The following is a 15213-nucleotide window of genomic DNA, read 5'->3' as shown; positions in this document are numbered from 1 at the left end:
TCTCTCACCACTGGCCTCTCCCCCGCGGTTGTCTCCATCTCAGAACCCCAAGGCGTCTGAATGCCTTTCCGTCAGCAGCGGCAGTGAGTGCGTGCTCTCTCTCGCACGAGTATCTGCTGCCTGGGGATTTCCTGTCATCCTGCCTGTCCACGTTCAGCCTCTCCATCATATCTCTGCGTCTTCTCGAACAGCAAATGAGTGCTTTGTCTGTTCGAACTTTATCTGCTTTACAAAACTGCAGTGTTGGGTGATGGCTGTGAGTTACTTTGTTTCTCAAAGTTCAAGCAAAGATTATTTTCATTCCGGGTTAAAAAGTGAAAGAATCAGAATGCAATAATGCTCATCCACGTATTCCTGGTGACTGGGACTTCTCAATCCCTTTCCAACAAAAATCCAGCACTGGGTATGCTGAAAGGCATGAGCACCATGTGGGGTGGCTGCTTCCATCCCCAGGACTCACAGATTTTTGTTTGCCTGCTAATCAAGGCATAATCTGGAAAAAGCACACCCTATGGAGAGTAGGTGATGAATGCCTGTGAAATCCTGGCTCTGGGAAGAGCCAGTCCTGCCAGATGTGATAATGTTGTCCTCTGACAAATGGCCATAGCTTGGCCTTCTGCAGATAACCATGGTTTGTGTGCTAGCTTCAGCTCTTGATCCTGCTGGGGAAGGGCTCCCCATCCTGCAGCCATCCCTCCCACCTCCACAGTGCTCAGCTCTCACAGCCCGTGGGCTTTGGCTCCACTTCTCCCTTTCACTGGCACTTCTGCACAGACCAACAATTACCCATGTGCATTTCCATTTATCTCACACCTTCCAGCTGAAGTCCAAGTGCTTCCCCCGGGGAATCAGGCACTGCAGAGAGCACTGAGATAAGCAGGGAGCACAGAGGGATCACCCAGTCGGTCTTGCTGAAGCACAGCTGCTCCTTGTAACCCAGCAGACACTTAGCAGAATTCTTGAGTATCCAAACACTAAGTTCAGAGCAGCTGTTTCCAAACTCACTTGAGTTGCTGCAGTGCCCTGGGGTGCAGTGGGGACAGGCCTGCCCTTCCCAGGGCCACAGCCATCCTCTGCCTCTCGTCCTGCCCCTCACAGCCCACTGCCCCTGCCAGGGCCCTGCTGTAACAGCTCTGACCCACAGTGTCTGCTGGATCTGCATTTTTGTTCACTGTCAAGCCTTTATGTTTTTTCTTTAAAATACTTTGAACTGTGCCATCAGCTTCAGGTTCTTGAGTTGTCCCCAGGGCTCTGTCACCATCTTGCACAGGGGCAGCAGCCACAGTCCAGGGCTTCCCTGCAGGTCAGGAATGAGTGATTGAGCCAGCAGAGCTTTCCTAGGAGCCTTTCTGTGGCAGAACTCACTTATTTATGTAAAGCAGGTCAGGAATGAGTGATTGAGCCAGTAGAGCTTTCCTGGGAGCCTTTCTGTGGCAGAACTATCTCACTTACTTATGTAAAGCCACACTGTAAAGGTGCTCACTCGTTGCTCCCTGTTACCTTATGACCTGTGTAACCTTACATGAACTTTTGCAGGCCTGTGTGTTGGTGATTCATCCCAAAAACCTGTGGGGAGAGCAGAGCAGCACTGCAGAGGCACGTGAGCTCCAGTGTGCTCTTCTCCACCAGCACATTCCCAGAAATGCCTGCAGTGCTGACTGGCTGCCTGACATTGCTCAAGTACAATTGGTTATGTCAGGTCTACCATAAAACACTATAAAAATGAAACTTCTTCCAGCAACAGCTGAATTCCAGTAATCTCCAAGGCATATGATTTGTTTGTGGAGTCGAGGCCCCATTTCCTTGCTGCAATAGCCTTACACATCAGTTCTGCAGGGCTGGGCACTAAGGATGGGCAGCATGTCATCTGAGAGCTGGTCACATCTAAAAGGTGATTCACCCTCAGAGATGAGTGTGTCTCTTCCTCTCCACTGCCTGTGCAGAAAGTGTGGGTAAATAGCTCAGACAGTGACCTTGCCAGTTTACAAATCCCCTGAAAGGAATCTGACCTGTGAATTTTTAACTTCCTGTGAGAAGATGCTGAGCTTATGGGCCTTTGGAATGAGCAGAAACCCAAACTTTGACGCTGTGCTGGGTGTGCACCATGTGTGCAGCAATCCCAAACCCAGGCTGTTGTCCAAGCAGTGTCTCAGGATGCCCAAAGCTGGTGTGTTCTGTCATTATCCACGCATAATAGCAGCTCCAGCCTAAAGGGAGGAATCTGGGAAAGGGGCATCTGTGCATGTGGGCAATTCACAGAGCCCACAGGCTGATTGCAGAACAACCACTACTGCTATCACATTCTCACTGTGTGCCTATGTGCATCTGAGTGCACATGAGATACTGTGCCTTGTAATTACACCCACAGCAGTGGGAAAACCCCATCAGATCTAACTCCCACCCTGCTTTGAAACTCTTTGCTCAAGAGCAGGTAACCAACCCTTGCCCCTCCCTGCTTGTTGGAGAGCATTAAACCCTCAGGTTGTTTTAGGGAATTTCACCATGCAGCATTAGGGTTTGAGAGCTGAAGCTGCCCTGAAAATATAAATATGATAGGGTGATGCAAATGGAATGATATCACTGCACCTTTTAATGGCTGGGGGAGTGAACAGGAGATGAAGGTGATGATTGTTTGAGGTGCAGACTAGGAGGTTGCTGCAGGCTTCATGCATCTGAAAAATCAGTGCTAAAATCAAAGCAATAAATACACACTACTTTACCATCCTGTCTGCTCACATGGTTGCCTGCTCCCACCACCCAACAACTCCTACTGTTTTATCCTCAAGCTTCAGTCTACACCTTAATGTTTCCCTAAAGGAGTAGCAATTCGTCATTTTTCCTTGTGTTCAGGTGGGATTATCTGATATTGGACAAAGCACTCTGGTCATTTACAAGCCAAAACCTCCTGAATTCCTTCTCTGGCTTTGAGAACCTCAGTCTGTCCTTATTCCTTGGTACATAGTCCAAGACACTTCTGCTGTGAGGAGATGCTGGTTTCAGAGGCCTCTGCTGTCTCACCCCACACTGCAATCTCTCCTGAACCCTGTGAGATAATTTGAGTTTAAACTACCCATAGGAGAAGAAATTATTTCAGTGATCCAGCCTGCAGCATGAGCACCAAGCAGTGTGACAGAGGGCAGCAAGCTGTGGCTGAGAGCTCAGAATGGGATTTTTTGGTAGTTTTGTCCCCAAAGCCAGTGTGTCATGTAGCTACACACTTGCTTTTCTGCCCTGAAAAAAGCAACTGGAGTGGCTGCTGTCGTGATTAGCTGGCCTTGAAGCATTGCACATGTGTCAGTACTGCGTGCCCAGGATCAGCTGAGGGCCAGTCTGTGCCTCCCTGCTGGAGAAAAGGCTGAGAACACCCCGACTGCAAACTCCAGAGCAGCCCAGGGCTGTGCTGTGCAAGGTGTACCACAGGGTCACAGGATGTCACAGGGGCTGTTCCTTGTTCATCTTCTGATTATTTATTTTTTCTCTTACTTCTTAGTGTGGAAACAATAAATGATGGGCAGTTTCACAGTGTGGAACTCGTGATGCTGAACCAAACTCTGAACCTGGTGGTGGACAAGGGGGCTCCCAAGAGCCTGGGAAAGCTCCAGAAGCAATCTTCTGTCAGCCTCAACACACCCCTCTACATTGGAGGTACTGTGATTGCTCTAGAATTGAAGTTTTAACCTGTTTTTTCTGAATCAAATCATCTTCCATGCTGTGGGGAGGGCTCTCACACAGCCACCACAGGAACAGCCTGCTTGGCATTTCAGCAGCTCCCAGAACTTTCTGCGACCAAGCTGTGCTGGCTGAAGTGGAAGTATCAGTGGGACTATCACAAATTGTCATGGCAAAAAAGCAAATCAATAGTCAGCAGGTTTAAATATACCATAACTGAGCAGTATTTCTGCTGGAAGTTTTATAGAGGTCTAAAAATGGTGAGGAAAAAGGTGTGTGATTCAAAAACATATTAACACACAAGCTAAGAACACCTTGGTTAATAGTCTTCTCATTGGAAACTGAAGGCACAGTTTTAGACAGATATTAGAATTGCCCAAACCTCAGTTAAGAATTTTTTCCCATTAAGTACTGAGTCTGGAGGGAAGAGGCCAAATGGGATGGGGAACAATGCCCAGAATAATGACTATACCACTGATTAGGTGTCTGGTTACAAGAGACAGAACAAAGGCTGGTCTCTGCCCAATGGATTGTTTTTGCCAGAACCCCCCTGGTTCTATTCTGGACTGAATGTTGAAATCTCTCTCTCAGTGACACGGAGTTCTTGAATTTTTAGTCAGCCTATTTCAAATACAAAAGTCAGCAGAATGGTAATAGGAAGTCTTTGAGCCTTTTCTAATGAGATAATTGAAGCCAATAGTAGAAACTCTTACCAAATTCAGTTGGTGCTGGTCGAGGCTTTTCTAAATAATTTTCTTTAATAACACTTTTCTAAAAGAGCCCTGAATATTGCCCTTGTAAAACAGAAAACTGGCTGATCTTGCTTTGTACAGAGCTGAACTTTTATAATTGGCTTCTATTAAGAATGTCACAGGCTATTAAAGAGCATTGTGCATCAAAGATAATCTGCTGGTGCAGAGGCCATCTCAATTTCTCCCTTTAGCACAGCACAAAAGACACCGATCCTGCAGCAGTTATACACAGAGGACTTGGGAACTAATCCCATGGAAAAGTTTTGTTAATGGACGAGCGTTGTGGATCAATACTAATTCTCCAAAAGTACCTAAAAATTCTCAGGAAAAACCTGAGATGTGGAATGAAGGACTGTTGGATACCAGGATCCATGGCCTCAGTAAAGACTTTTGTTGTTGCCTATTAAAAATCTTTTTGCTTCTTTCTAAACCCTCCCTGTTCTCCATGTGCCACCTCTTTGTGTGCATGGAGACAGCTGCCCTTCCTCTGCAGGTGGTGTAGCTCAAGTAGTTGCCTAAATTACCCCAGAGCAATTGTTCCTGACCCACAGTAAGCTTAACACAGACCTGAACCTTCAGGTGCTCACATTTTTGTCCATCTCGCAACCACATCACCTGTTCTAGCAACTTTCCTCCTAACACGCAGTGAAACAGGTGCTGGATTTGTTTTAGGACATTACCTAGACAGTGAGTTCAGAGGCCTCACATGGCTGACAATGGAAGCTCCTGCCTGTGCTAATGCAGCTGTACATCCAAGCTGGCATCAGTGAGGAAGGTATAAAACAACATCCCAAAGAACCTGCTGGCCATCCAACCAGGTGAACTCTTCCAAGCACTTGAACAAGATGGGAAGGGCTGGCCACAAAGCCTTGGCCTGGCCTTTGAGTGCTCTTCCCTGTCTTTAGAGCTTTTCTGCACTAATTTCCATGGGATGCACTCTTAGCACTCCCTCTTTTAACACTGTGACCCAGTAAAGCCAAACTGTCTTGTTTCATCCCAGAGGTGGATGCTACCTGCTGACAAATGAAGGCATTCTCAAACCTTTCAGAAGAATAATTGCTATTAAACTGTAGAGAGAAGGAACATTATCTAAGGATAGAAACACATAGCCACCAGGCAAAAAAAATAGTTTGGTTTTTCTTCTTTTTTTTGGGTCATGTACTTCTTACAGAAGATTGGGCAAGTGAGTTTATTTTTTTTTCCTTTCCATTTCCAGAATGAGGACAGTGAGATTGTGCTACCTTACAAAGGTCCTATGCAAATTAGTTATTCAAAGATTTTAAGGGGCTGTGACAAAAGAAGGTTTAGCAATTATCATTTATATAATTTATAATTATATAAATTATACTAATTAAAATTTATAATTGAAGTGTAATTGAACCATCCCTATTTGCTTTTATCTGAAGGGATCCCAACCTCTACTGGATTATCCTCCCTGCGCCAGGGTGCAGACAAGACACCGAATGGTTTTCATGGCTGCATTCACGACGTCAGGATCAACAATGAGCTGCAGGATTTCAAGGATTTGCCCCAGCAGTCCCTGGGAGTCCTTCCTGGCTGCAAATCCTGTAACATCTGCAAGCACGGGATCTGCCGGTCCCTGGAGAAAACGAGTGTGATTTGTGAATGCCACCCCGGCTGGACGGGCCCTCTGTGTGACCAGGAAATTGGAGATCCGTGTCTTAACCACAAGTAAGCTCAAACCAATGCTGACTGGAGAACAAAAGCTTTACAGCTCATGCGTATTTCACATTTCATCTTGCAAAACCACATCTGACTGGTTTTGGAGGTGCTGGAGGTTATGACAGTTGTGAGTCTGTGTCTGGGGCAGCTCTCAATTTCCACTTCTTGTTCAGACGTTGCTGACTCACCAAAGGAGCTCTGGTCCTGCAGGAGCTCAGGTGTTAATGCTGCAGGTCATACCTTCAGCTGTGACTCTACACATTAAAATACAGAACCTCCTGTTAATGGGCATGGCTTAACCCCAGGAGGTGAGAGCTTGCACAGATCCAGAGCAGCCCATGAGGGAGAAGTACACATTTCAGGGGTTTTCTCCCTGCAGCACTGAGCCCAGTCTTCAAACTTACTCCCTGAAGACCATTATGCACTCCAGTGTGAGCAGTTTTAAATTTCCCAAATAGCTGACTTAAATATTACACTTTGAAACAGCCCTTTAAAGTGCAAGTTTAAAGGATAGTGTGGTGTTGCATGTGAAGGGAGCATGAGTGTAAAGTATTTACAGTTCAAAGGCTCAATAACCACATCTCCATCAGAAACACAGGATGAATAGCTTTCTTATGGCCAATACACAGGAAACAGTCTCGTGCAGAGCAGCAGGCTGCATATTTCAGTGTTGTTTCATAAGCAGATGGAAGTACTTTTGTTTTAGAAGTTCCTTCAGTTGCTGTCTTGGAAGGCACTTTTCTCGAGCTCGTACTTTTGACAGGTAAATTGATGCAGTGAATAATCACTCTCAGAGATTTAACCTGGCAAAGGTACCATTTTAAACTTGCTTCTGGTTCTAATTCTGCAAAGTACTGAAGTCTGGAGGTGTTGAAAAGCACCTAACAGTTTACAAACCAAAGGTATGAAGACCCAAATGTTTCCTTGAATTTCCAATGTCAACACAAAGCTGTTGTGGTTGGGCAGAGAAAAATAAGGGAGTTCCAGATGTTTACATGATGAGGGATTGTTTCTCTCATAGTCCAGGGAGGATGAGGCAATCATGAACATAGTTCCTTGCTAAGGGAAGTAGCTGTGTGTATTTTAATGCTCACACGCTGTCCCACCTTTCCTAAATCAGTTCAGCCTTTTGGAGCTGGCTCCCTAAAGCCCTGCCTGGTGTGTCCAGGGGAGTGTGGAGCCTTGCTGGCAGGTGTCTGCTCCAACACTCACAGGTTATTCTCACTGAGGAAATGCACCTGTAAAGATCAGGTAACCTCTGGTTCGTGGGGCAGTAAATACTGCTCTATACAGACTGTGACCCCCTTCATTACAGTATGTTGCATGTCTGGAGCTCACTGAAACTGCTCTTGTAATCTGTCTTTTTTAGTTCAAAGCTTAAAAATTAAATGTACAAAAATTCAACATAAACAAGGAATAATTTTGAAGTACTAGAAAGAAAATAGAAATAAGAGAGGCATGGGCTTATGTCAAGTTAGGTTATGCCAAAGTTTTTCCTTGGCTAGAGAGAGTTGCTTTCCTCGCTGTTCTCAGCCATGCCAAGTCTGCCCCTGTGCCAGAAGTGGGGACAGTGTCAGAGAACTCGCTCAGGATCACCACCCCACCCTGTGGTGTTCCCTGGAAATGCCAAAGCTCGCTGCAAACCCCAGGAGCCAGGGAACCCTCAAGTACAGCTGCCTGCTGATAAGTCTGTGCATAGCTTTACCACCAGCACCTTCATTTATCACACTGGTTTTCATCACCTGATATTATTTGTACAGCAGCTCTGCTCAGGAAGCCTGGGCATGCAGCTTGATTGTTGGCACTTAGTTGCACGTGCTGCTGCTGTAAATGTGAGCTGTCTCATGTGGGTGCCAAGCCTTGGTCTGTGCTCACCAAGAGCCGAATGTTTTCTACTTAGGTTCACAAATTCTAAATGTATTCTCTGAACGTTATCCAGTATTCACTGAAAACCCACACAGTTTTCTCCAGAGTGTTTGACACTGAGCTGCTGTTTTTGGATTAGTATCCTGGAATTAAATGGGCAGAAATGCCAAAATCAAACATTTCTGGGAAAAGGAACTTTCACATCCAGCAAAGACCAGCTCTAAATGCTGCTGTTTCTCCAGGTGCCTGCATGGCAAGTGCACGGCTGCTGGTGCTGCTTACACCTGTAAGTGCATGGAGGGCTACACGGGCCTCTACTGTGACAAGAAGAACAATTCCTCAAGCCCCTGCAGGACTTTGAAATGCAGCCACGGGCAGTGCAAGGTGTCGGAGCACGGGGAGCCCTACTGCGAATGTGACCCTGGCTACAGCGGAGAGCTCTGTGACAGAGGTAGGCTTGTGCTGCTGCAGTCCTGCTTTACACCTCATTTGCACCTGCCCTACTCCTCTCTTCCCTGCCACTCCGACTTGGGGAGCAATGGCAAATAGAAGATAAAGCTAAGCCGGCCTTTACAGTGCAGTACAGGGAGAACAGAATCACATAATAGTAGGTAGCTGCTATCCGATAGAGAAACAAGAACATGGAGTGAAGAGTTTTATTCTTTACCTCCTGAATCAAATCATCAAGGTTTGCTGCTCCCAGGATTTGGGTGGGATGTTTAAAGAGCTTGTTGTGAGGTTTCCCCTCAGCAATCAGGGATCAGTTATTTGCACGGCTTTTATTTACAAGGAGGAGCCACTCACCTGAAGTGGCATCAAAGATTCTCCTCCTTCAGCTTGGGCAGGATTTCCAGGGGAATCCCACAGATCATTCTGGACTTTGCTACGAGGGCAGAGGCCCAACTCTTCTGCCTGACCTGAAAAGACTCCCTGGAAACTCACTGAGTTTTAACTGCATCCTTTCTGCCTTTTTTTGTTCTTGCCCAGAAGGAAGGAGCTGGATTATATTATTTTTATTTCCATTGTCCCTTTCCTGTGCATGAACCACAGACTTTCCAAATTTTACACATGCCCATCACCAAAATGTATCTGGCTGCTGCACAGGGACTGCAGAACAGCACAGACACACTCAGGTATCCCAGACCACTGGTGTCACACAGAGCAGGCTGACCTGTGCTCCAGAGAAGCAGACATGGTAAAACTAATTCTTATTTTGCAGGAGTGTTGCAGGACTCAACACTCAGCACTCATTAAAACACTTCCAGGCTGCTGATCAAAGCCAGCAGGCCTGCTTGGCCCCGGCCTTGCACAGGATATTACACATTTGTGTGGACATGCTCTGTTTTGGTGGCAGGTACAAAGCAGTAAAAGATTAAGGTTCTTCTCATGCCATCTGTTTGTCTTGAATCACATCATGAACCCAGGGCCGCTCACCAATGTGTGGGGAATATCTGGTGTGAAAAACATGTTCACTCTCCTGTGAACATTTAAAAAGTTTAATAAAGGACAAAAAGAGACAAGGACCATAGAGCAAAGGTTGTTACAACCAGGTGCATCTTGGCACTCAGCTAAGAGCACCTCGGGGATACCCCTTAAACACCTTTTCCATCACATCAGCCTGTTGCATATTCATAGACCCATATGCACAGTAAACTTTTCCTGAACTATTTTCCATGTTCCAAGAATTGTTTAGCATGGCTCCTCCTTGGATCCTCCTTTTTAGAACATGCAGATTCCTTGGTTGTGGTTTTAGTCCACTCTCATCACCTCCAGTTTTTGGGCCTTGGTCCACTCTGTCTTCAGACAGCTGATGGTTGGCAGATTTGTACTCAATCTGTGTCCTCATCAGGTGTTCAGTGGATGTTACCCCATCCTAGCAGGCATTTTAACACAAGCATACTTATATCAGCTATTTCACTAAGCTTAATTAACAACAGAAATAAAAACTATATCTTTACAACAAAGTTACTTTAACACTACATATAAAGCTCCCATCACAAGCCTACCTCTACTACGTATACTTTAACATATAAAATCCATTTCAGTATTTGCAAAAAGCCAATATTAAAATATGCATCTCTGACATCTGGCAAAATAGTTACTGTCGTAGCTGGGCATCCCCAGCTGGGTAATAATTAGCATTGTCTCCATGATTCTCAGAAGGCTGATCCATCTTTTTATTATCCTATACTTATTAAGAAACCTATCGCCCTTCCAGACAGTCACGACACAGGTGGAACCAATTGGTCCTTCAATCAAAACACCATCACCATTGGCCAATTAAGAAAGATTTGTTTACCAAATCACCCTTTGGTAAACAAATCTCCATAACACATTCCACATGTTCACAACAACAGGTGCAGCAAGTTAGGATAAGAATTATCATTCTTTTCTCTGATCTTCTCACAGCCTTCCCCAGGACAATACCAGGGGAAAGCTGGTATTGTGCCTTGCTCCCTGTGACCAGAGAGCTGCTGCCACAAGTCAGCACCTTTCTGACTCCTTCCCACCCCTGTTGTCCCAGCAGAGAGCCTGTGCCAAGGAGACATCATTCGGGAGGTGGTGCGCAAGTGATCCTTACAGACAGTCACAACACAAGTGGACCCAATTGGTCATTTAATTAAAACACCATCAGCATTGGCCAATTTAAAAAGTTTTGTTTACTAAATCACCCTTTGGTAAACAGATCTCCATAACACATTCCACATGTTCACAACAACAAGTGCAGCAAGTTAGGATAAGAATTATCATTCTTCTCTCTGATCTTCTCACAGCCTTCCCCAGGACAATACCTGGGGAAAGCTGTGTGTTGCTCCCTGTGACCAGACAAGTTACCACATTACCGCAACCAGAAAAGTCACCACATTTCTGACTCCTTTCTCCCCCTGGTGTCCCAGCAGAGAGCCTATGCCAAGAAGACATCATTTGGGAGGTGGCGCACAAGTGGTCCTTACAGACAGTCACGACACAATTGGTCATTTAATTAAAACACCATCACCATTAGTCAATTAAGAAACCACCCTTTGGTAAACAAATCTCCATAACACATTCCACATGTTCACAACAACACGTGCAGCAAGTGAGGATAAGAATTGTTTATTATTTATTCTCTGATCTTCTCACAGCCTTCTCCAGGACAATACCTGGGGAAAGCTGAGCTGCTGCCACAAGTCACCACCTTTCTGACTCTTTCCCCCCCTGTTGTCCCAGCAGAGAGCCTGTGCCAAGGAGACATCATCCGGGAGGTGGTGCGCAAGCAGCAGGGCTACACCTCGTGCGCCACGGCCTCCAAGGTGCCGCGGCTGGAGTGCCGCGGGGGCTGCGGCGGCGGCGGGCACTGCTGCGTGCCCCTGCGCAGCAAGAGGAGGAAATACTTCTTCCAGTGCCTGGATGGCTCCACCTTCACGGAGGAACTGGAGAGACACGTGGAGTGCGGCTGCTCAAAGTGCTCGTAAGCCACCCCGGGGTCTCTCGCCACTTTAATCGACTCAGAAGCGTTAATGGGAACGGGACCTGTTTACTTGCAGAGTGAAGAAGAAGAGAAGAATTATTAAGTATATTGTAAAATAAGCAAAAAATAGAACTTATTTTTATTATGGAAAGTGACTATTTTCATCTTTTATTATATAAAGTATCGCACCACTTTGGGTATATGTATCATATAGTGAGCTATTTTTACCATGAAACTTTTTTAACAGTTGTAAGAAAAAAAATTTCAAAAGCTAAAAGGTTAAAAAAAAATTATATATATAAAGAAAACATAGCCTAACAGGAGAAATGTGGGGTGACTTTATGTGTATGCACAATGAACAGACGTAAAGGTGTTCCAAGGACCCACTGCCAGACTGATTTGGGCTGAAGAAAGCTCCGAGGCCCTGGCTGGGAGTTCCAGGTGAGCAGATCCCCGTGACTGACTGCATCCAGGCACCCGAAGAGCCTCCTCAGCCCCTTCTCTTCCCAACACTGCCAACACTGCTCCTGTACAGTGGCCCCGCTTGCTGCCCATGAACTGATTCCCTGGAGCACACAGGCACTGCCATAGCTTGAGGCTAATTACATTATTTGACTATTGTAATACTATAATAATACATTTTTTGCTGTGTATGTTGTATTTATCTGTGTTCATGTTATATTCTGCGGCAACTGTATCTATAGAGCACAGGCAGCTTTATCCAAAAGAAGGGTGCAAAGGGAAAGGAAGTGGAGAAATTTATGTTGCTTTGGGTAATTTGGGGGCAAAAATGTGAAATAAGTGCTAAGTGATGCCTAATAAATGACATAGTACTTTTATGTAAACTCCTCAGCTATGTTATTTCCCAAGTTTGTGCCTTCTTGCTCCCAGTCTTGAGCCCTTTTTTGTATATGAAATGTAAGGAATGCACTGCTACATAGTTTATCACACCTTGACACTTTAACTTGCAAAGGTTGTAAAGAGCATGAAAATACCGCAGGTGCCAGAAGGCACCTGCAACCTATCAGCTTTTACTGCCACTGTCACTCGAGCCAGGGTGTGAGCTGGCCATGGCTGCTGCTCGGCCTCTCGCTGGCTCTGAGCAGCTGCCTGCCTCCCCACGGCTCTCCAGGCGAGCAGAAGTTGCACTAAATCCATGTGAAGGTGTTCGGCTGGCACCTGCCCTGCAGGGAGAGGTGTCACAGCTCTGCCTGTGCAGCCTGAGCTGCTCACCAAAGCTCCTCCACCTGCCCTCGTGCCTCCCGCTCACCTGAGCTGGGTTCAGAGCAACTGCTGAGCAGGAATTGGAAATCAATGCAGGGATGAATTCTCACTGTGGATGTGAGGGGAAAATGGACTCTGGGAGTGAGTTTGATTTTTGAAGGGTTTTTGTCAGGGCTGCCTTTCAGGGTCAGGACATACATGCAAAGAGCACCATGGATACCTTGAATTTTCTCTTACTGTAAGTTTCAAACATCCCCATCAACAACTGCTCTATTACCTATATGATTTCTTTCTTTCTCTAATGGAGTAAATATTATGATCCTTTCTTCAAGTTCTCTAAGGAAGGTAGTCAGAGATGCTTCCTAGCAGCCATAAAGTCTTTCTGGAAAGTTACTGATCTCACCAAAAGGCTTTCAGATCAGGAGATTCAGCAAAGGATGAGTAGGAAAGCTGAATGAAGAAAACGGGACAGCTTTGATTTGGGCTTTGGAAGGATGACTAGAATGCAACCCTGCCATGACAAGTAGAAATGTTTGTTTCACTAAAGCAGAGAGACCATCTAGCTGTAATACAGCCAGAAAGCTGTAACACGTTTGTTGTCCTTCTGCAGTGTCAGTCTCTCCTTAACTGCAGCAGTTCATTCATATCTCTCTGTTATGACCAGAACAATGTGAGCAGAAGGGACATAACCAATTTAACAGGCATCTCAAAAAAATCATCACAATAAATATCAGTACATGGAGCTAACAATCAGTGACACATAAAACAATCGCTACTTGATGTGCCAGACTCTGATTGATACAGCTCAAAACCCAGGGAAAAACTAATCCTGGTTGCAAGTACTGTGGACTGCTTTTTATTTTTAACATAACATCAGCAGCTCATAGCAGCTGGGGTTTGTGATGTACGACAAAAATCACCTAAACCACAACCCACGTGTTTTAAAAATTCATGTGAGTGTCTGCAAACACTTGTACAAATACGTGCTGGGCACACTACTACCATTAATGATTCATTCCTGCTTAAAACCATTTGAATTTCTGCAGAAGCAGCTGCTGGGGTGTCGGGCAGAAGAAGCCCAGCCTGGCAGTGGCTCAGATTTGTTGCCACTCTGGACTGCAGGAACACAGCCCCTCTTGAACCTGTCCAAAGCTGTGCTCACTCTGTCACCTGAGCAGCAGCACGGTGACAAACAGGGTGACATTCACGGCTGGCCTCACACCTGCTCTGAAAGCAAAGGCAAAAGCCATCAACATCTTGTTAACACATCACTCTGGGATTTACTCAAGCCAAGACTTGCAGCAAAGGGACCAGCAGCAACTCAGCAAGGCCGGCCCTGTTCCTGGCCCTTTTCTGTCCTGGCACTTCAGTGTTAAGTGTCAGGATAAAGAACTAAGAAAATATCTATTTTGTAACCAAATGATGCAATTTTTGTATGCTTTTAGGCAGCACTTGCCACTGGAGAGTGATGCTTTATGTCCATGATTCTCTGACTTGCTATAGAATTATTTTAAAATAAAAAAGCATTCAGATGTGCCAAAAATGTGTGGTTAACTGAAGTGTAATTAGCTCTGAAAGTTCCTTTGTAACCTGCCTAATGTTACAATCGATTTCAAGAACTGTGGGTACAATGCAGTAGTTTTTACCTCCAGAAAATTTTAATATAAAGTGAAGAAAGATGCTTACCCTTTAAAAATGGCAATGCAGACTCGTGTGAACTGATGTATTTTATTATTAGATTCTCATTGTGATGTAAGTTTAAATAAATTGTTGGGTTATGGAAGATTGTAACACCTTGTGGTGCAGATTATTTCTCTGTGTATGTGAGGTATTGTGACCAACCTTCAGTGTCCACAGGAAATGATGGGGGAACTACAGACATTCCTCTTGGACAAAGTCAAAGAACAGCTGTAGTTAAAGGTGGTATTTACACTAGTTACCAATTTTAATGGCATCACAGCCTAGTATTTTAAGAGTCTTACATGCACAGGCAAATTAAGCCACATAGTTTTTGATCCTGGGCATTTTCTTTAATTAAAATCTGTATTTGCTACATTTTTAACTGTTTGATAAAGACCTGCAGCAAAACCACACTCATTAATTACTGTTAGAATAAGTGAAGAAATGCTGGGAATGGAGCTGGAGGAGGTAGGGCTGAGGAAATGGAAGTCACAGCCAGCTGTGGATGGAAAGGATCTTGTGATGTCCTGACACACCTGCACTCCAAATCTGCTGCCACACTGCTGTAGATGATTATTTAATATTAGTGACCCCAGCAGCAACAGATTTCTGCTTTTCACTGCATTCCAGCCTTAGCATAGAATAAAATAAAGCTCCCAGCTAGTCCTCTGCCCTCCCTCACCCATGCCCCTGTGCAACACTCACATATTGCTAATTATGCTTCAAACTATGGCTCCTAAGAGTTGCCTTTGCAGTTCCATGTAAAACTGGTGGCAGCAGTTAGCCAATAAAAACACTCAACCTTAATGAGCATCATTAAGTCTGAACTATGAAGGTTAATTACATAATTGTAGCAGATGGCAGCATTTTCACCTAAAGCAAACCCAG

At 45.2% G+C, this 15213-nt stretch overlaps 1 protein-coding gene across 3 annotated transcripts in view; it reads left to right on the top strand.

The window, feature by feature from the left end:
* Positions 1–14422, top strand: part of SLIT3 (slit guidance ligand 3) — a 482576-nt gene extending 468154 nt beyond the window's left edge. For 2 of the 3 annotated variants that reach the window (XM_064724717.1, XM_064724719.1), the window contains 4 exons: positions 3491–3645; positions 5828–6113; positions 8213–8421; positions 11181–14422. In XM_064724717.1, the coding sequence (XP_064580787.1) occupies positions 3491–3645; positions 5828–6113; positions 8213–8421; positions 11181–11425 (895 nt within the window). In that variant the 3' untranslated portion in view covers positions 11426–14422. The remainder of the gene's footprint in view (positions 1–3490; positions 3646–5827; positions 6114–8212; positions 8422–11180) is intronic. The other variant, XM_064724718.1, reaches the window with a different exon arrangement.
* Positions 14423–15213: the final 791 nt, after the last annotated feature.

The sequence above is a fragment of the Zonotrichia leucophrys genome, chromosome 13, assembly GCF_028769735.1.
Source record: "Zonotrichia leucophrys gambelii isolate GWCS_2022_RI chromosome 13, RI_Zleu_2.0, whole genome shotgun sequence".
Taxonomy (NCBI): Eukaryota; Metazoa; Chordata; class Aves; order Passeriformes; family Passerellidae; genus Zonotrichia; species Zonotrichia leucophrys.
This window is presented reverse-complemented; position numbering and strand designations above follow the sequence as displayed.